Raw genomic sequence first — 20,917 nt, 5'->3', positions numbered from 1 at the left:
GCCAACATCCAACCCACAGCTACCTCCTGCTCACCTCCCGCTTCCTGGGTTCCCTCTGTTTCTTACTCTCCATTGGCCTTCCCAACACAGGCATTTGCATACCTCAGCAAACAACATTTGCATTTGTGTTTACTGTGGCTATTTCTACTGTTTTGGGTAAAATCATTTCTGTGGTTTTGGCTTTCAAAACAAAGGGAAAAGGATGAGGCAGTGGTTGATATCAGGAGCACCTGACTCTGTCCTTCCCATCTGTGCCTTGATCCAAGTCACTATCTAGAACCAGATTGGGACTCTCTCCTCCTTTCATTGAAATAAACACACACTCTGACCCTACCCACATCACTGGTTGTATTAAGGGCTCTGTCACTGCCTTCTACTGTGTCCTGGGATATATGGGATCCTTGACCCTGGGGAGCACTGCTGTGGCTTTCTGGGCCAGGAATCTACCTGACACCTTCAATGAAGCCAAGTTCAAGCATGCTGGTGTTCTGCAGTGTCTGGGTCACATCCTTCCCTGTCTATCACAGCACCATGGTGGCCATGGAGATCTTTTCCATCTCGGCCTCCAGTGCAGGACTACTAGGCTGAATCTTTGCCCCCAAGTGCTATATTAGTCTTCTGCTGAGTCCTGATAAGACCATCTTGCAAGGGATAAGGAGTAAAACAGGTCCTAGAGCCAATAAGCATTCCAAAGATTTAACTCATGGCTCTCAAATAGACGAGTAACAGACACATGAAGATGAATCACCATTTTTATAACGACAGTGAATCAAAGCCAAATTTATAATTTCTCTTTCTCAATTAACAAAGATTTTTTTCTATGTTCTCTAGTATACCAGGGGCACAGCCATGCTCAGTCAGCAGTTCCTGAAACTTCAAGGTCATCTTGGATATTCTGCTCACCAACATTAAATCTATTATCTATTTATAAGAACTTCATTTTACCCTCCACTTCTTTTTTTTTTTTTTTTTTTCCGGTACGCGGGCCTCTCACTGTTGTGGCCTTTCCCGCTGCGGAGCACAGGCTCCGGACGCGCAGGCTCAGCGGCCATGGCTCACGGGCTCAGCCGCTCCGCGGCATGTGGTATCTTCCCGGATCGGGGAACGAACCCGTGTCCCCCGCATCGGCAGGCGGACTCTCAACCACTGCGCCACCAGAGAAGCCCCACCCTCCACTTCTTGAATGAATTTTCTAGCCTATGCACTGATAGTTGGTACAGTCTGCCAGGTGGTCTACTATTTTAATTTGGTCCCCAAAACCATTAGGCAGCATCAACAGGAGTTCATGCTCATCCTTAACTAAAATGGTCTTTCACATACTAATTTGGGGACTTATTCTGCTATCTCTTCTTCTAATATATTTAGTTTTATTTTTACCTTTTAACTATTCAGTTTATCCGGTGCTTGTTTTTGTGGTCTGTGGAGGAAGCTACACCATCCCTTTTCATGAGAGAGAACTGGAGGGCATGTGGTTTGTTACCTGCCCTGAGTGAGTTGGGTCTACATGACCAGAAGGGTCTAAAGTGAAAGGCTGAAGAGGGTTTGGGGCCTAAAGCCCCAACTCTGGGGAGGCCCTACATGATGACAGGGTATTTTATAAGTTGAAAATGTCACAAGCAAGGAGGGAACAGAATCTTAGCTTCCTGGGAGCCTGGGAATCCTGTGGGGTCTGTGCCATCCAGGGGCCAGTTATAGGACACACAAGATTAGAGACACACAGAGGCTCATCAGAGGGAAGAATTTCCTACATGTCAGAGCCACCCAGCATGAGAGATAGAGGTGGGAGAGATGGGATCTGCCCTGAGCTCACACTGCCCACCATCTGGAGTGACAGGAACATGCAGGACGTGAGGGAGTTGGAGGGAGTCTCTGAATTAGCCCAGGGCAGGGAGGATGAAACCTCACCAGTTATATTAACAAAGAGAATTTAATATAAAAGCATTAACCAGTTATGTGTTTTTTATTGCTGCGAGAGCAAATTGTCACAAATTTGGTCACTTCAAACAACACAAATGCATTCTCTTTCAGTTCTGTAGGTTAGAAATCCAACACGGCTCTCACTGGGCTGTGTTCCTTTCTGGAAGCTCTAGGAGAGAATCCATTTCTTTGCCTTTTCCAGTTTCTAGAGTCTCTCACATTCCCGTGCTCCAACACTGCCATCTCCCGGGCCATTCCTCGGTGGTTACATCTCCCTCTGATTCTCTTCTGCCTCCCTCCTCAACTTCTAAGAACCCACATAATTAGATTGAACCCACCCAGATAACCCAGGATCAGCTCCCCATTGCAAGGTCCTCTGCCATGTAAGGTGACCTATTCTCAGCTTCCAGGGATTAGGCTGTGGACATCTTCGGAGAACAATTATTCTGCCTACCACACCCAGCAACTGAAGAACTAAAAAGGCAAAAAAAACAATGCTCGAACAGTTATATAAAGCAGCTTCCTCTCCCTAGGGCTAGAGGAAGAAATGGGGGAGGCTAAAGATATGAAAATATAGAAACTTGGAAGACGGGCCCTACAGGGAAGGAACCCAGAACTCTTGAGAAGGGGGTGCCTCCCTTGGGCAGCAAGAAAAGAACTGCTGTCCCTCACAAGGTGGAGGAACCTATGTTTCTGAGGCAGAAGCTATCACTGTGTGCTGGATTTGTAACTCCAGTCAGAAGGTTGTCTTAACAGGGAAATAAGGCACACTCCATGGGGCTGTGGCCCTATATGCTCCTGATGAGATCTCTGGCCACGCCTCTCCAGGCAAGGATAGTGCTTTAGGCTGTCCTTTTCAGGTTACAAAGGTGCCCTTTCAGCCAACACTGGCCCTACCACGTGCTTGAAACTAACCTGTGTTGTTTCATTTGGTGGACATTCCACACACCCAGGTAGCTGACCCTGCTGAATAATGCCTTGCGGAAATAGAGGTTTTAGGATGAGAACTGCTTCTCCTTACTGTGAGGGACGCTGCCATTGGGGAAAGGCCACAGTCAGGACAATGACATTGGGACTGGTGCCTAACAGGTGCCCTCCAGGCTCCCCGGCCCAGCCACGTGGTAGCAGTAAAGAAGTTTAGAAGACAAGGGTGGACGGGGAAGGAGATCACCACACACCAACTAAAAAGCTGTGGACGCAGAAGTGCTTAAAGAAAGCAACCAGCAGGCTGTACAGACTGCCTCCCGCTCAGGCCAATTGTCCTAAAGAGCCTTTCCAATGACAGTGTGGGGGACTGAGATACGCAACCTGGAGCCTGGGGCAGAAGGAAGTTGACACGCAGCAAAGGCAACCCCTGGTGTTTTGAGTGGCAGTTGCCTGACAGTCACGGCTCAGCATACCCCATGTGAGGGCCAATTCACTTGGCTTCTAACTGGGCATAGGTGGACGATGAGAGACCAGCTCCCCTTGTGTTGCTCCTCCCTGGCACATGTGTTATGGGATAAAGTGGGCCCTGCCCAGCAAGCACCTGTTATTAAATGAAACTGGTACATCCAAGAAAGAAGTAAACCAGCCATCAATGGACTCTCTCACCTGCATGAATGGGTGAACCTCAGACGTGGGGTCTTCAGTACACCAAGGTACCAGAGGATGCCTGGGCCCGACGCACAGTCAGCCCAGTTATATTAAACGGTCCACTGTGGCTGGGCAGCCACAGGAAAAAGCCAAAGCATGTAGAAAGGAAAAAACTCTGCCCGTGGACAGAGATGCAGACAGGTGCTTGTCCTGGAAGACACCCACTGAACACATCTTGTTACATTTTCACCAACTTGCAGCCAGTAGCCAATGGACATCAGTGTAGCACCTGACAACCGAACAACCGGGATCGAATCCCAGCCCCTTAGGGACAAACACTGTGGCAGCAGACTGCACAGGACCCATGCACTCTGTCCATGACCCATGGAAAAGGATGCTTTGGCAACGAACATCATTGGAACCGACATGCTGACCAATTCTGCATCACACAGGTAAAGACCACAGCCACCTGGATACATCCTCACAAAGGGCATGGCAATGCCAGCACCTGAGGCCAAGGAAGCCTGGCTAATGTGCCTGACTGGCAGCTCCACCGGCAAGTGACAAAGGGAACTCTGGGGTGCACGGTCCAGTGCACTAGACCTGGCCAGTCCTGGCAAATAGACTCTAGAAACCCTTTACCCTTGTCCCAGGGGCACCACTGGGTGTTGACTACAGTGAGACCCTTTCTGGGTACAACACAACAATTCCCACTCGCAGAGCAAACGCAGGCCATACCATCTGAGAACTCCTAAATGTGCTGCTACATATTTGAACTCCCTGAACATGTCCAGTCAGACGGTGATGCCACCCTCATGGTCACGCGTGCCAACAGCAGACAACTATCTGGCACTCATGGGACCTTTCACGTAACGAGCCTTCTCCCGCTTCCCTTTTCCCCTCCTGTGCCCCCCTTCAGCTCTGCTCTGCCCCCACAGGTCCCGTAGCCTGGTTTCCTGAAGGCAGTAGTGATGGTCTGGGACGAGGTTGCCAAAACATTCTGAGATGACAAGCCTGGGGCTTCCCTTACCTCATGCCTATGCTTGCTGGATCAGGCAATTGTGGACATCGCTGATAATGAGCATGAGTGTGAGGTGACAGCTCCTAAGGTGGTCCTGCCAGCATGGCCACCACGTTCAGGGATGCCACACAGCAATCTCCTAGGTATGAATCCAGCCGGAGTAGGAAATGGCGAGGACTTCTCAAAGCGTCAAGTCCCTGTGCTGCAGGGACAGGTCATACATATACTGACCGTGCGGCCGAGAAAGGACAGCTGCTCCACTGGTGGGGAAGGGGCACCTCGGACTCCTGAAGGTCAGAGACGTTGGGGAGGGGGGCATTAGCGACTTGGCTCTCACCTGCAGGACACCTGGCCCAGCCTGTCATCTCAGAATGCTTTGGCAACCTCATCCCAGACCATCACCACTGCCTTCGATCCAAGTCCTGGACACCCGCTCTCGGGACACTCTGAACTGAGGACTATTGACTGGGGAGGCAGGATGGCCTCCACCAAAATGACAAAATAAGATTAATTTTCTAGATGCTGATATCATCTCCCTTAGTGTCATCTTATTACTGCTGGTGCCCTGTGGTCTCCCTTTACTGTCAGAACAAGAACAAAACCAAACTTCTCTTGTGTGCTTCCTACAGACCATAGCTAGTGCTCTACACTGAACTGATTGCTGGATCTGTCACCCCCCCACCTGGTCCTGCTGACGGGACCACCTCCCCCTCTCCCAGTCTCTTGCCAGCCCTCCTTGGATCTGAGGGGGCAGGCCTCATCCAGGGGCACATGCAGAGGTGGCTTTGGGAGAGACTTGCCCATCTCGAAGCACCTCCTGTGCATGTGGGGAGAGGGGAGGTGGCCCCGACTCCTGGGCTCCAGCTCACCCCCCAGGTGGAGCTTGTGCTCTGGAGTGAGGCTGTCTAGGTTCGGTCCCCATTCTGACCTAGCCGCTTAGTCCTGTGTTTCTCCAGGAGCAGAACATATGCTCCTCCGCTCCAGGTCTCCTCCTCCTTCCTGGATGGCAGAACAATAGTGCCTAGCAGCAACCTTCCTTACACACAGCGCAGAGGACCCAGTTAGGGGAAGGACTTGGCCGAGGTCATGGACAGATCAAGGCCTTGGCAGCCTGGTCCCCATCCCTGGTTCTTGCTCACGGTGAGATAAAAGCCAGAGCTCACTTCTGCACAACTCTTGACCAAGCCAACCAGGAAAGCCCTGACCTGCACTAGGACCCTGAGCTGACCTGAACCTGACCTTGACTCTCACTCTCACTTCAATCCTAACCCCTAACCCTAACCTGACACTGACCCTGACTCTGACCTTGACCCTAACCCTGAACTTATTCCTTCCCCAGTGCCCACAGGAGGGCAGTTCCTGCCATTCGCTGACCCCACAGTAAGCAGCCATCCCTCTGGGAGCCCCGACAGGTGTGGCCATGTGGCCCTCACTCAGGTCCCTGCTCAGGTCCCTGCTCCCTGTTACATAGCGTTGCTCAGACTGCTCTCTCACCCCCCACCCCGACTCCTTCCAGCATCTCTGGGGCTGCAGTGGGCAAAGGGCCGCCCAGACTGTGCACTAGCTCCCAGCACCCTCAGGGGTTACTTGGTCAGAACTCGGATCCGCTCCCCATTCTCTCGGCCTAGCATGCACAGTGAGCCGTGTGCCTGGCGAACTGGGGGGAAGCAGGCACCCACCAGTCACACACCAGTAACGTGATGAGGCCAGGGAAGGGGCCCTGGAGAAGGGCTGGGGAACAGGGAGACTCCTGCCCCGGGACACGGGGCTTCATGAGAGCTGGGCCTGCGAGGATGGAGCAGCCTGGGACCCAGTGGAACTGGAGAAGGACATTTCTAGGGGACAGAACAAGGAGGGGCAGGAGCTGGAGAGCAGGAGGTGGCAGCAGATAGGTTTGACTGTTGAAGGGAAGTAAAGGGTCGGGGGGAAGCAGGGGTTGAGAGGTTGCATGAGCGACTGCATGCAGGACCAGGACTGCATTGGGGGAGAAAAATGGGGGGTTGGGCCATGTGACTCGGACACATCTGCTCACTGAGAGGCCATTTAATAACTCTCAGGTGTCTCTGTCTTTCTCAGCCCCAAGTCCAGGTCCTTGAGGGCAGGGCCAGTGTGGCTCTTTGTGGCCTGTCAGAACGCCGTCAGTGAAAAGCATCTCCCCTGGCCTCTCTCCTCTCTGGCCCTGGTGATCATGAAGTCCTGATTGAGATTGACTGTGAAGAATTTTACCACTTCCTCACGATCACTGCTGAAAGCAGAATTCTCATCCTGGAGAAGAGATGGGGACCAGAAAGACAGAGCGCAGAGGCTGCTTTTGACATCATCCGGATCACCCGAGGCGCTAGAGTTCCTGGTTCCCAACCAGACTCACAGAGTGGATATCAGTGCTCTCACTGCAGCGAAGGGGCTCCTGCAGCAGCCAGGGGAGGCCATCACTGGAGCGGGGACTCGCCTGCCCACAGGTGGCCATCTCCATCAGCCTCCCCAGGCACCCACACGGCAGGGGGTTACCTGGCTCCAGGTATCTCTTCTGTAAATGAAGAACTGACCTCAGCTGTCAATTCGCTCACTGTCTAATTCGAAGGCCCCTGCTGGCTTTATGGTTGTGCTGAAAGGGTCTGACACAACAGCCCGAGCTGCCCCGGGAATCTCCTGAAGCCCTGTCCAGGGGCCCCAGTTCAGTAGGTGTTGGGGAGGCCCAGCAAGAGGATGGGTGAAAGGTCCTGGTGAATCTGCACTGCGGTGAGCGTGCACTGATCCTGATGGAGCCAGGGAGTGTGCGGTGCTCTCTGGAGTGAGGCTGCGGCATCGCACCAACTCAGGGCTGCCCTTGGGCAAGGCTGTTGTCACTTGTTAAGGGACAAGAACTACCTGACAACTGTTGGAGAGCTGCCATAGTCCTGGGTGAGGTGCATGCCCACGGCAGCCTGGATATCCTTACCCTTCCTCAGTTCAACCCTCTTCCAGGGACTCTGCGGGGACACCACAGGAGTGTCTGGCAAAACCAGAGCCCAGGACCTTTCTCCATTCAAGCTGCCACATTTGGCGGAACAGCCAGGGAAAGCTCACCCCCGCCCCTTCCTCTGGAGGCGGCAGTGCATGGAGGCAGCTGAGCCTCTCCACTCAATGCCCCACAGTATCTCTGAAGGTCCTTGGATTGCCCCCTGCTAAATCCTTGGGGATTCGGCCTTGGGCCCAGGCTTTCTTGGAGCCTCCCTCAGGGTTTTTTTTATGGAAGGCACACCCAGAGCCAAGATGTATGACCCAATTTTCTTACAGTCCAAGGCATGGGCCTGGCAGCTAGGCCCAGCTTGTCCTCCAGGGCTACGCCCCTGCATAAATCCACCCTCTCCCCATGCTTTGCCCTTGGACCACTTCAGAACACAGTCACCCTGCCTACCGTCACACATCTCCTGTTAGGGCAGGGGGAGCCCCTGCAGGCCACCTGCCCCAAACTCCTCCATGTGGGGAGGAGAAACTGAGGCCCGGCAGGGATGGAGCTGCCCCAAGACCCAGTTCTGTGTTTTTTGGTTCCACATTAGAACCACTATTTAAATAAAGTCCTCCCCTCCCAAAGGCAAAGGAGCTCCCAATGCCTCCCTCCCCAACTCCTGTTGGGGTCCTGAGCCAGAGGTGCTTATCGGTCAGGGCATAGGCCAACCTCGTGCCTCCGTTGTCCCTCCTGCACGCAGGCCCACAGAGGTCATAGGTGTGTAATTCCCTTGGCACCTGCTGGCAGTGAGGCAAGAAAGGTGTTTCCTCCCCTGCCCCCAGCCTGCTCCAGCATGGCCATGATATGCGGACTGTAGTTCAGAGACCCCCAAGCCCACGCTCTCAATTGCATACCCAGCAAGGGGAAGGGCCTTGCCAGAGGCCATCCAGCAGGTCAGGGCGGAGGTGGAGCTGTTCCTGCCTTGCAGCCCTGAGAGGCCAGCTCTGCCCTGGGGCAGTCGGGAAGAAGGCAGGTCCACAGGAGACAACTCATGGGAAAAAAGCCCAATAAACGGAGCTGTCACTAGCAGCTTGGCGCCTCTGACCAGGAGAGGAGAAATGGAATGACACCACCCGAGACATAAGAACTTCAGTTACAGCCCAACAGACCAAAGTCAGACTTACGGAAGGACGCCAGAAGTCAGCAAGATGGATGGAAGGCCCTTTACAGACCATGTAGTCCACCATTTTACAGATGGCAACACTGAGGCCCAGAGAGGCTCAATAACTTGGAGGCAAGGATGAGGCAAGGAGAGGCCAGGAGCTCCTTGCCCCCAGTCCATGAGCTGCTGCTGGTCAAGAAGGTCATCCAAGGCTGGCCTAGAGAGTGGCAGGGGGAGGGGAAACCACCAGCTCTGGGGCCACACCCATCACCCTCACCCTCCTCCCAGTCAGGACAGCAGCAGCATCTCCCTGCGAGAAATTAAATGCTCATCTCCCCCAAGAGCCACCTCCAGGGCTCATCCTGCCTTCTGTCCTGTGGGCCACAAGGGCCAGAGTGGGCCACGCTCACTCCACGGGAATTCCACGGCAGCCCCTCTCAGCTCTGCAGTTTGTCCAGGAGAAGTTGAGCTACCACGGCTCCCTGGAGTTCTAGCGGCTGGGCAAGCGATGCAGCCTCATGTCCTCCTTCTGGATGTGCTCGTAACAGGACTGGCGGGAGAGAGGTGAGGCTGAAGCCAGCTGGCCTGCCCGCTTCAGCCACATGCACAGGCTCTAGGGCCTGACACTGGGGTGCACCCACCTCCCGGGCCTGGACCACTGTGTCTCCAACTCAGCCCTCAGCCACAGTCTGCAAGGAAATGGCTCCTTCCCTCTCCTATTGTGCTCAGGGATGCAGCCTGGAACACACTCAGCCCTGGGGATCCGAGGGCCGGGATGCACTGTGCCCACCTCCCCCCACCCAGCTCCTTTTAACAAGGGCAAGAGCAGTGGCTCTGTGAGGACCCTTCCCATGGAGACACACAGAAGCTGTGAATTTGAGCTCATCCCCGTGATGGTGTCTGGGGTGAAAGGGGTCTGCCCCAGTGGCCAGGGCATTTCTGCCTGGCCCACCGCCTCTGTCCCTCACCTCCAGGGCCGTGAGCAAGAAGTCATACAGGCCTCCTGTGTGGATAGGGGCCATCATATCACGGATCAGGTGGATCTCGGCTCCCAGGTGCTGGATTCTGGAGAACCACCGCCACCACAACGAGAGGGAAGAGGGGACCTATCAGGGACAGGCATCCAGCAGCCGGGAAGGAGCTCTGGCCTGGGTGGCTGGACACCTGGTCCCTGCTCTGAGTTTGGCACCCACAGGACCCTGGGTGGGCCTCTCTGGGCCTCAGCTTCCCCATGTGTACCAAGAAAGGCTGTGTCCATAAACCCCCATGTTCAAAGACTTTGGAGTATGTCTTGGTTGGGGGTGGGCAGGGTGGGAAGGGAACCTCCGGCAGCCCACCCCCAGCTGGGGCTTACTGGGCACGCGACACCACGTAGATGAGCAGCGGCAGCAGGTCGTCCATGGGCAGCTTGTGCTCCTGGCCGAGCATCCGCGACACAGTGGCCTCAATTTCCCCGTATGTCCTCTCCAGCACCTCCAGCTTCTCCCGGGGGTCCACCGTGGTGCTGCAGCAGGGTAGCCGGCTCCAGATCAAGGCCCTCAGGTTCAGTCCCAACCAGGGGCCCCAACACTCCTGCCACCCACACCCACCCTCCCTGGGGTGTGGACTCACATCATCTTCTGCAGACATTCCGTGGCTGACAGGAAGCACTTGTCTCTGACTAGGGAGTATCTCTGCGTGGTTGGGGGAGTGGGTTAGATGAGGCCGCAGCCCCCCAGCTCCATCACCTCCTCTTTCCCAGGGTCAGGGCTGGCCCCCGAGCCCCTCACCACCCACCCCCTTCCCCATCACTGGCTTCAGGACAGCTCTGCCCAGAGGGTTGAGTGACCCAGGGAAGGTCACAGATCCACTGTAAGCCTCAGTCTACTCAACTGTAAAGTGGGGTAAATGGTCTCCAGGAGGCTGGGAGGATCAAAATGGAAAAAGAAGATAAGAATCGTAACAGCCAATGGTCACTGGGTGCCGCCCAGTTCTATGTCAATGGTTCTTGAGCCCCAGGGCTTGTTGAAACACAAATTCCAAGTTCACTCCCTGAGTTTCTGACTCAGTAGGTCTGGGATGGGTTCAAGAATCTGCTTTTCTAACAGGCTCCCAGACAACGCGGATGCTGCCGATCCAGCAAACACACAGAACCAACAACGCCCCTCGTGTTCTGGCCCACATCACCCGACAACAACCACAGGAGGTAGTGCTAGTACGCATCAGGGACTACTTCCACAGATGGGAAAGCTGAGGCACGGAGATCAAGCATCTCACCCAAGGTCGTACAGCCAGTACAAGGGTGGAACCTAAGCTTGAACCTGGTCACTGTGGCTGTACACTCATCCACATGGGAAATCAGAACAGTGCAGAAAGCCTGCCATATCCTCCCTCACCCGCCTATGCAGCTTCTGACCAGTGACCATGAGGCAGAGAGCTGCTCGGAAGCCTGGGCAAACCTGGGGGCCCAGCTCAGGCTCAGACCTCCCTCTCCTGGGCAGGTAATGGGCCCACACTCTCACCTGATTGGTTGTCAGCGTGAGGTCCTTGAGGGGCCACAGGTGCCTGAAATTAAAGCAAGGTGGGAAGCTCTGCCAGGACCAGGGTGCGGGGTCTGAGGTCAGAGGGCAAATTCCCTGCACCTCCATGTCCCCCAGGAGGGCTGAGCAGGGGAGAGGGGCAGGGGATGCACAATGGCATCTGGGAACGCTTGTGTGAAGCCCAGGCAAGAGGAGGGCAGGAGGGATTCCCTGAGAGGGCAGCCCTCCATGCAGCCCCAAAACACGAGTGGGACTGGAACACAATGAGGAGACAGAGGGGCAGTGCTGCAGGCCAGGGGACCCTCCTGGGCAAAGTCCTGGGGGTCAGGCCAGAGAGCTCAGTGGTAGAGACTGCTCCAGGGGCTCAGTGAGCGGGCCCAGGCTGGCGAGAAGTTAGGGATGCCACGCAAGGCAAGTAGAGCCAATGGAGCAGGGAGACCAGCATGGAGGAGGCGGCACTGAGGCAGCAGGAGGGGTGGGGAGGAGGGACTCTTGCAAAGCCATGGACAACCAGGTCTCTGGGAGGGTGCCTGGTCAGATACAGGAAACATTCACCACATCGGAAGGGGAAACAAGGTTTTTCGGCAGGAAGGGGAATGGGAAGCGCCATCACCTTGAGACAAAGGAAACCAGGTGTGGGAGGAGAGAGTGCGTTCATGCCCTCAACACTGGTAGTATCAATGGATCAAAGGGGCATGAAGGAGAAAGAACATTTTGATGACTGAGGGCGGAAGGGAGGCTCTGACCTACTTCCGGAACAGTCCTCAGTTTCCCCTTGAGGATCTCCCCTCTCCCACTCTCAGTCCAAGAGCTGGGAGCAGGCGACCTTGCCCCAGCCCCAGTGGTAGACATTGAGGCCAGCCTGGCCAATCTGGGCCACAGCCAGCATTCAGGGGCACATTCAAGACCCCAGCCAAGCCAGGGAGGAACTTCAGAGGCTCTGCTGGAGCTGCTGGGAAGGAGACACCAGCTCCCTGTGGGGCCTGAGCTGGGAGAATATAAACCTCGAGTGGCTGGTACCATATTTGTCGCCATACGGGGGAGCCAGAGAGCCCAACAGAGAATGAGAGAAGTTGCTTCCTTTATCATGCAACTGGACACCCAGATCCAGCCACACCTGAATCTAGCCACACCTTAGAACTTCATGGGTACACGAGCCAATTAACCTCCCCGCTTTTTTGCTGAAGACAATTTGGGTTTGTACCCTCTGCTACACAAGAACTCTGGCAATCGTGGCATGGTAGGGAGGCTTACTTCTGTACATCCAGGAACTCAAGCAGCTTGGTGTCGGGGAAGAGGCTAAGGTTGGCAATGCCCTGGCTGTAGAGGCTGTCCTCCCTCTCATGAAGAAGCAGGTAGAGAGTGAAGAGCTCCGAGTAGAAGCTGGGCAGGACAAGGGGTAGCATCAATCTGTGCACCTGCAGGTCCCTGAGTGAGAGCCACCAGGACAGGTCAGGGTCAGCAGGGTGGGCTTGGGGATCTACTTGGGCTGCCCCTCAAAGAGTCCACAGAACTCCTCGTCCCACCACAGTGTTCCTGCCTCCAGCCTCCTCCATCCCGGAGAAAACTCTTCCCAGCCTGTTCTCAGTCATTTCACAACCAATTGTCATCTGTGACTACCTCACACTCTCACTTGACTTTGAGAACCAATAGGGCAGCTGAGGCAGAATTTTGATCCCCATTTAATTGAAAGGAAAACCAGGGCCTTGATAGATGAGTGACCTGCAGCAAAGCTCTCAGCAGCCGTTCCAAGCTAGTCCAGTTCTGCCTCCTAGTTTTCTGTGCTTCCTAGGACTCAGGGGGAAGTTCTCCCTAATGTCTAACCCCATTTCCCATGCCTCCTGCAATGCAGTAACAGAAAGACCTCTCTGATCAGGATCTCTGGGCCTGGAATCTGAAGGCAAATTGTAAGGTTTGGTCTCGGGGGACTGGGGAGACAGATTTAATGACCCACTTAATTCCTGCTCTGTGTGACCTCAGGCTCAGCCCCTGCCAGGCCTCAATTTCCACATCTGTGCACAGGGAGAAGGAGGTGCCTGAGGCAGTGCTCACCCTCCATACACCCAAGAGATGAGGGTGGGATAACACGTTTAGAACAAAGATGCACTTGATGCACTGTGGCAGTGCCCCTCCCCAGGTTGCTCAAGGAAGAGAGGTCATGGATCATTCTGATTCTTGAATGGTCAATGAGCAATATTTGGTCAATAGCATGAACCCCTAACACTTCCCAAGAAATACCCTTTTCCCCCGAAGGAGGGCCCAGAAGCAAAGGTATACGGACTCCCAGGACCCGAGCCTGGCTGCTTTCACCAGGGCAGAGAACCCCACAGACCTAATGGGGGCAGTCACCTTGTCTCTGCATCTTGATCTTCCTCTGGGACCTGGCCCTTGCACTGTAAGGCAACCTGCAGCAGACCCCTGCAAACCAAAGGGAGGGGCAGCGTGGCTGCCATCTCCCACAGGATGGGAGTCACCAAAGGCCAGGCAGGTGGGCTCCACCCCCAGAACCATGGAGCCTGAGGACTGCAGAGCCCAGTGGCCCAAACCCCAGCAGTGAGGAGGTTGGGAGTACGGGATGTCTGCCTGAGTGTCCTGGAACCCTACCACAGCACTAACTGCAGCATCTAAGGTTTCAGTTTATAGCGTTTGACGAGGTCACAGCTCAGCTGGGACAGGACGGGAAATGGTGTCTGAGCCCAGGTCAGGCTCCATTTGCAGTGGGGTTAGAGTTCTCCTGGGGTCAGGGCTAGCCCAGGGCCTGGCTGGGGCTTGGACTCTGGCTGCAGTCAGGCCTTGCTATCACCTCCCCACCCTCTAACCCCTATGCTCACCAGCTGCATATTAACCAACCCACCCTCTGTTTCTTTCTCAATCCAGACCCAAGGCAAAGGCACCCCTCCTACCCAGGGCACCAGGCAGAGCTGATGCTTGGCAAGGGGAGAGCTTCCCCCACACCCCGCCCTGCAGTCACAGTGCAGTGCTTGTCCCCATGTACCACCAAGCTCACCTGTAGGCGGCCCAGAGTTCCTGGGCGTGCTGCTTCACCTCCTCCTGCGCCAGCCCCTGCAGGTGCTTGTTGGCCCCAATGCCTGAGTATGTGGCCTGGAAGGTCAGCATCAGAGTCCGGAGCAGCTTTCCCAGGGGATGCAGAGAGTTGCTCAGGGCCTGGGCAGGTGCAAAGGCAACAAAGAGATACTCAGCACCGTGGGCTGGAGCACAGCATGCCCACGCAGGACCCCACTTCTTCAGTGGGAGCACCGAGGCACTCTCAGCAAGGGCCCACAGGCAGGCCTGTCCCCTCTGGTCAGCACCCTCCCCTGGAGCCCTTACCTTCCTGAGGCACTGCTGCAGGGCCTTGGGCGCCCGGTGCTGCAGCAGCTCCTCCAGGATGTCCTCCATTCTGCCTGCGTGGTCCTCGGGGTGGGTCCTGGGGCACCACACACACACACGTCTCTCACCCACGCCCAGGCCTGCCCTCTCTGGGAAGCCTTCCTCCCCTGGCCCACTCAGAGACCCACTGACCCCAACGCTGAGCTCTGGATGCCCTATGGGTACCCACGCCCACGCATGCCTGGGCCTCACCTCTCGCAGCACAGGTACTCCTGGGACTTGCGCAGCTCCCTTGAGCTCTGCACGTGGAAGCCCAGCAGGGCCTCCTGCAGGTCTCCAGGGCAGCCGGCTTGAACAAAGTCCTGGAAGGGGCCATAGACGCCCTGCCAGCGGCTCTCCACGGGGAAGACGCCCAGGCCCAGCTGCCTGCGATGGAGGCAGTGGGGGACATGGATAGGGATGGAGCCATGCTGGGCAGGACCCTGATCAGCCCTTGGAGAGGTGGGGATATCCAGCCTGGCCCAGAGTCAGGGCCCAGGTGGGGTGGGTGGAGTGGGGGATGCAGAGTGGCCTGACCTCCAAGGCTCCAGGAGGAGAAACGGGAGGCAGAGAAGGGTCAGAGAGAATCTACTCCACGGTAGAGAAAAGAGACAGGGGCACACAGAGCACTGGAAAAGAAACAGAAAGAGCTGGAGAGCTGAAGGCCAAGTCCAGAGAGTGGGGTCTTGGCCTAAGAGAGACCAGGGCCCAAATCCCAGGATGCCCTCGCCATGGGACCCCGCTCTCCCTCCTACCACACCTGGGTCCTTCCTGAGCTTGATCCTGTCTCAGCCAATAGGCTTAGGGGTCTGGCCGTGTGTGTGTCTGGTGCAGTGTCTAATGGAGCACTGCTCTCCCATGTCACGCTCATAGATTTTCCTACACCTGCACCCGACCCGGGCTCACACCCCTAGGGTTTGCCATCCACTTCTAGCTCCTGCTGTCAGGGAAAAGAAACACGCAGGGACAATGTGTCAAGTAAACAACATGTGAAATGCTGGCTGGCACCATTAGAACCACCACCCACACCTCAAAAGACATAGTAAGAGGCACCACTTGAACAATGGTTTTCCAAGGAAGAACTCTGTCCCCATAGGGAAGAAGTCCATCCTCTTCTCAAATACCCCATGATAGGGACAGTGATTCCACTTAGTAAGTTTCCTTCTTTACCCTGGCTGCCAGGGAACTCAGAGCCAGGCTAATGCTTGATTATAAGGCCTATCTGCACCTCCCTTTCTTGTAAGCTCAACTCACACTTTAATTTTCTATCTTATTCTTGTTTGTTTTGTTTCATAAACTGTCTTGTACCCTTCCTAGAATAAAAGCAGGGTCTAAGCAAAGCCTACACATAGTATTTTTCTCCAGTTTTGTGGCATATGGAGTTACCGTCACATAGCCCTTAATTCCAAGAGTCTCTGACAAGGGCTATGTGACCTGAGCTCTCTGAACTCTCCAAAGAGCTAAGAGGAGGTACAGAAAAGCCGTTCTAATGAGACCTGAGTCTTTAGGGTAGAAACATAGACACACACAGACACACCCCTCAGAAAGGCTTCAGAATACACAGGCCAGACGGTCAGTCTCTCACCTCTTGCGGGTACTGCCTGGATCTGGAGGGAGGGCAGCTGTGTCCAGCACACCCTGGGTATGCAGTCCTCTCCCTGCCCCACTGCCAAAAGAGCCCTCCAGGGTGAAGCCATTAGGGAAGGTGACCTTGCCCTGGAAGCCGGGAGACAGATGCAGGGATGTCTGTCCATCTATCTGTCCAGCTGCCCTTCCATCCCATCATGACAGGCCTCATGCTTGTCCATCCCGGGTCACAGAGGCTAGAAACTGATGGATGGCCTTCCCACCATCCATTCAATCTGCCCCACCCCAAGGGGCTCATAATCCTCCACCCCTGCAGGAGCCCCTGCCTGTGCCCACCACCAAGGGGCTCATCTCTGAGGCAGGAAACGGCAAAGGAGACAGAGAAGGGACTCACAGGTCAGAGTGGGGAGGACCACCACCGGGTCCAGAAGTAGGCAGAGGCCTCGGGAGGACATGAGGCATTACCGGCATTGAGGAGGGGCAATTCCTTGCTGCATGCGGCTGTTCCATTCACAGCATTCCTAGTCTCCATCCACTAGATGCCATAGTACCCCCCAGTCAAACAGCCCCCACATTTCCAAAGGCCCCAGCAGGGATACAGAGGGATACCTTCTGTGAGGTCAGCTCAGGCAGAAACATACTGAAGGACAATGCCTCCAGGGGCACCTGCCCAAGGCACTGATGGTGGTGGTGGAGGGGGTGGATCCCTCTCTTGGGGGCCAGGAGGGGACACAGCCAGGAGACCACCAGCACCCTCTGCACCCAAGGCAAGCCTACCTATCCCCTCTTGACTCACACCCGATCAAATCATACCTCCGCAGCAGGGAATCGTCACTGTATCCACCCCCTAGATGTAGTGGAGATGGGAGAGGCCCTCCCTTACCTGCTCCACCTACCCTCAGCCCTAAATCCAAGCAGGGAGATTACAGGCCCCAGCCAAGGTCTCAGCAGGGAGTGGAATAAGGTCTCTGTGGCTCTCACCTTCCCCACGAAGGTCAGGTCCCTGGCGAAGGTGCCCTCATACAAGGAGTCATCTTCAGAGAGAAGGATCCCTGGGCCCTAGGGAAGGAAGCGGGGAGGGTAGGAGCAGTGGGTTAGGAAGGGCCAGAAGACTGGCGGTGGGGAGGGGAGGTGGGCAGTGACCCATGGGCAGAAGGGTCCTGAGCCCTGCCATACCTCCCAGGACTGTGCCTAGGTGGGATGCCAGCCCCTGGCCTTCTGAGCACTGAGCACAAGGCCCGTGGACCTCGACCCTGGGTTACCTTGACCGACACCCTGGGACCTGGCTCCTCCCCTCCAGCAGCCTCGCTCAAGAAGCCTCCTGGGGGACCCTTCCTTCCCATCTACAGCTCAGGAAGTACTGGGCTTTTCCTGAACCATCCCCACTTCCCTGTCACTGACCCTGGGGACCGTGGAGCTGATCAGACTCCTGTGCTGCACTGGCTGCCAGGAAGCTCAGAACCAAATGGGATACAATTCGTGTTCTACTTATTTCTGAATCTATCTTATGTGCCTATTCTTACCTTTTCTTCCTCCTTCAATCCTTTCCAGGACAAAGTATAGATAAACAAACAAGCCACAATATCAGTAACAGCCATCAGGCCAGAGCCGCACTATGTGCCAAGCACCTGGCAGGGTGTGGGTGAGGCAGGTGAGGGCTATGCCCGGGCACGGGAGACCTGCACTCAACAGAATGCGACAGTGGGCAGGTTCTCTGACCTCTCTGAGCCTCACGTTTATCACTTTTACACTAGGGACAATAACATGACCCCAGGGCTACTGGGAGGATCCCATGAGATCATGTTGGGAGGCTTAGCCCAGAGCTAGACACCCAGTTAGGGGTCTATAAACATGGGTGGTAGAGGCTGCTGGCATCCTCATTACTATGCACCTCATTGTTGCTATTTTAGTGAGTCGTTATGATAAGTAGTTCACCTGAGCTGCTGATGGGAAAACTGAGGCTGGGAGGGGCAGGGACTTGGCCAAGGCCAGGGTAGGTAGGTGGCAGAACTGGATTCCTGCCCAGGTTCTGGCTCCCTCCAGCACGTCGGAACCCCGCTTCCTGCTCCATCCACCCCTGACCAGTCTCAGTTCAGCTTTGGAGCCCCCAGAGCAGGGAAAGGGTAGCTCAGGACACACGTGGGTCACTGCACTCACCACCATCTTGTCTGCCTGGAAGGTCCCCTGGTAGCAGACACCCGCCTGGGTGACCACGACCCCTGGGCCATGGCGCTGGTCAGCCTGCCACATGCCAATATAGCGCTCACCCCTGGGGGAGGAGAGAGTAGGGCCAGAGTTGGATCAGAATTGTTCCCATGCACCTTCTGTGTGTTCTGCTGGCATGGGACTGGGGTGGGGGCAGGGGTCAGATAAGGAGCAATGACATGGCCTGAATCCACTCAAGTCAGACATAGGGCAGGTGAGGTGAGGACCTGCAGGAGGAACGAGGGTGGAGGAGGAAGGGAGCCTGCCGGGGGGAAGGCATCCTGGCAGGCTTCCCGGAAGAGGTGGCAGGAAGGACAGATGGAGTAAGTAAGGGTGCCATTTAACATATGCAAAGCCATTGAGGCAGGAGTGTACGATAGATACGTGGGGGCGTTCAGTGGTCTAAAAGGCTAGGGGGTACACAGGTGGCATGGCAGGCATGAGGTCAGAGGAGCAGGCAAGGCCTCAAATGTCAGGCCAAGGACACTGGGCTCTGTCTCAGCCCAGAGAGCCTGGAAGGGCTGTGATCCTTTGATAGGACCAGATCAGGGGGCCAGAAACTCCTCTCTGAAAGCGCAGGGAGGGGCCAGAGTTGGGGGGGCTCCTGCAGTCAAGGTCGGGGTCCCTCATCCTGAGCCTCAGCAACAACCGAGGGAATGGAAAGAAAGTGAGGGGCTTCAGAGAGACTCTGGGGGACAGACAGAACGGACCCAGTGACGACAGGGAACCCGGGCCCTGAGGCATTTGGCCTGTGAGGCCCCTCTGCCCCTCAATCCTGGTGCGGGGCTGCAGAGCACTCGCCTGTCGCCGTCGTCCTGGACGCCATAGCCACTCCTCTGGCCCCTCTCCCAGTGGCCCGTGTACCTGCAGGGCTGAGGGGTCTGCGGGGTGCTCTCAAGGACCCCAAATCCATGCCGCAGGCCTTCCTGAAAGTAGCCCTTGTACACCTCGCTGGTGCTGTACCTGCGGAGGGTCACCAATGGCTGGCCCTGCCTCCCAGAGGACAAGCCTGTCCCACGAGCCTGTCCTACCATCAGGCCAAGGGTCACTTACTCACAGATACCATAGCCGCACATGCTGCCTTCCCGCCAGTGGCACTTGTAACAGTCAAACTTATCCTCGGAGGCCTGGGGCACCAGGCGGATGCCAAAGCTGTCAGTGTGGGTGGGCAGGGAGGGAAGTCAGCACTGGGGCCACAGCCCTGGCCCAAGACACCTGTCACACCCCCTCCATGCCCAGGAGTGTCCCTGCTCTTCCAAGGGGCCTTCTCAGACGATGGGGAGAATCTGAGAGGTGCTGAGCCCCATCTTGTTCCCAAGGGCCCCTCAGGACACCTCATCTCCACCCCAACCCCCATGCATTCTGGGAGGGCCTTCTGGCCCTGGACCACTCCCTCCATGACCTGCCCCCCTCCTCAGGCCTAGTTTCCCCTTTAGGACAATGAGTGGAGCTGGACCACATGGCCTCCAAGTTTCTGCTTGAGGTTTGGGAGTGTAGGATGGGGCCCAGCTGGTGACAGTGGAGAGGGGTGGAAACCACTCCCTGCCTGCCCACCACACAGTCCTGTGTCAGCCCCAGCCTTACCCGTGCTCCAGGCCCTGGCAGAAATCCCCCACGTGATTCCGCCCGTCTGGCCACTTCAGGGTTCCCCTGTAACACAGTCGAGGTCCACGGGCATCAGGTCCATGGGCATCAGACCCACCAGACCTTCAACACACACAAGACCCCCAGCCAACCTCCGCCGCAGACTCTCTCCGAGGCCTCGATCCCCCTTGGACTGGACTCTCTGCCCCAACTCGGTCTTCTTCTCCAAGCTTTATGACCCCACATGGGCTCTCAGCCCTTCTCTACTCCTGGCACAATGGCCCCAGCAGCCTCACAGAGTGTGCTCCACACCCAGCAGGGAGAGATCTGGAAGCATCCAGGTTGCCTTTTTCCCTTGACCAATAGGAAGCTCAGAGCTAACCTTCAAGCTCAAGCCAAGTGCTAGTTAGTGGGGTTTCTACCGTCCTTGTCTCCTCTTCTGACACAGCATTGCTTTTTCTGTGTTTTTGTTCACAAGCTTCCTCAAGCCCTTTCTGGAAGCAGGCAGGGTATCAGAAACGAGTGGAATGCTTGCAAGCGTAACCTTGGCGAGTCCTTTCTGCTTTCTGGGCCTTGGTTTCGCCAGCTGTAGCACAAGTTGGGGCCATGTTCTTCAAAAGCCTATCTGCCTGTGGGGTCGTGTCGACCTGCAACTGAGGCCAGGTTCACCCTAGAACCTGCCCTGAGGCCTGGGGAAAGTCATGCCAGTCTCTGGGCCTCAGCTTCTGCACTTATCACCTAAAGGGGGTGATAACACTCCCCCAGAGCATTCTTGTAAGGACTGATGAAGACAGAATGTCTGCAAAACATTTCTACCACCACCAGACAATGCTATGTAGACATGAGAGTTTTCTTCCACCCGCCTGAGAACAGAATGGTGACCGTGGGCCCTGCAGGTCAGCTTCCTGATGACTGCCCCACGCTCGGTAGCCTCACTGCCATCAAGACTGTATCTGGCACAAACCTACAGTGGGCCAGGTCCTGTCCAAGAGGACTTAAGAGAGACTGTGGGGGACAAACAGATTTCACCACAGGCGGGTAACAGCCTT

General features: G+C 55.8%; 1 protein-coding gene across 3 annotated transcripts in view; it reads right to left on the bottom strand.

Annotated features, from left to right (window-relative positions):
• Window positions 1-1,046: 1,046 nt before the first annotated feature.
• Window positions 1,047-20,917, bottom strand: part of ALS2CL (ALS2 C-terminal like) — a 29,788-nt gene continuing 9,917 nt past the window's right edge. Inside the window, exons 11-26 of one of the 3 annotated variants that reach the window (XM_030845401.3) lie at window positions 19,869-19,934; window positions 19,338-19,436; window positions 19,086-19,247; window positions 18,237-18,348; window positions 17,061-17,138; window positions 16,078-16,208; window positions 14,706-14,879; window positions 14,454-14,550; window positions 14,131-14,288; window positions 13,473-13,541; window positions 12,378-12,551; window positions 11,106-11,148; window positions 10,216-10,277; window positions 9,959-10,108; window positions 9,573-9,669; window positions 1,047-9,154 (exon numbers count right to left, since the gene is read on the bottom strand). In XM_030845401.3, coding sequence (XP_030701261.2) covers window positions 9,095-9,154; window positions 9,573-9,669; window positions 9,959-10,108; window positions 10,216-10,277; window positions 11,106-11,148; window positions 12,378-12,551; window positions 13,473-13,541; window positions 14,131-14,288; window positions 14,454-14,550; window positions 14,706-14,879; window positions 16,078-16,208; window positions 17,061-17,138; window positions 18,237-18,348; window positions 19,086-19,247; window positions 19,338-19,436; window positions 19,869-19,934 — 1,732 coding nt within the window. In that variant the 3' untranslated portion in view covers window positions 1,047-9,094. The remainder of the gene's footprint in view (window positions 9,155-9,572; window positions 9,670-9,958; window positions 10,109-10,215; window positions 10,278-11,105; window positions 11,149-12,377; window positions 12,552-13,472; window positions 13,542-14,130; window positions 14,289-14,453; window positions 14,551-14,705; window positions 14,880-16,077; window positions 16,209-17,060; window positions 17,139-18,236; window positions 18,349-19,085; window positions 19,248-19,337; window positions 19,437-19,868; window positions 19,935-20,917) is intronic. The other 2 variants (XM_060307666.2, XM_060307667.2) reach the window with 2 other exon arrangements.

Source organism: Globicephala melas, chromosome 11, assembly GCF_963455315.2.
Source record: "Globicephala melas chromosome 11, mGloMel1.2, whole genome shotgun sequence".
Lineage (NCBI taxonomy): Eukaryota > Metazoa > Chordata > Mammalia > Artiodactyla > Delphinidae > Globicephala > Globicephala melas.
Note: the sequence above shows the minus strand (reverse complement) of the source record. Positions and strands in the feature narration are given on the sequence as shown.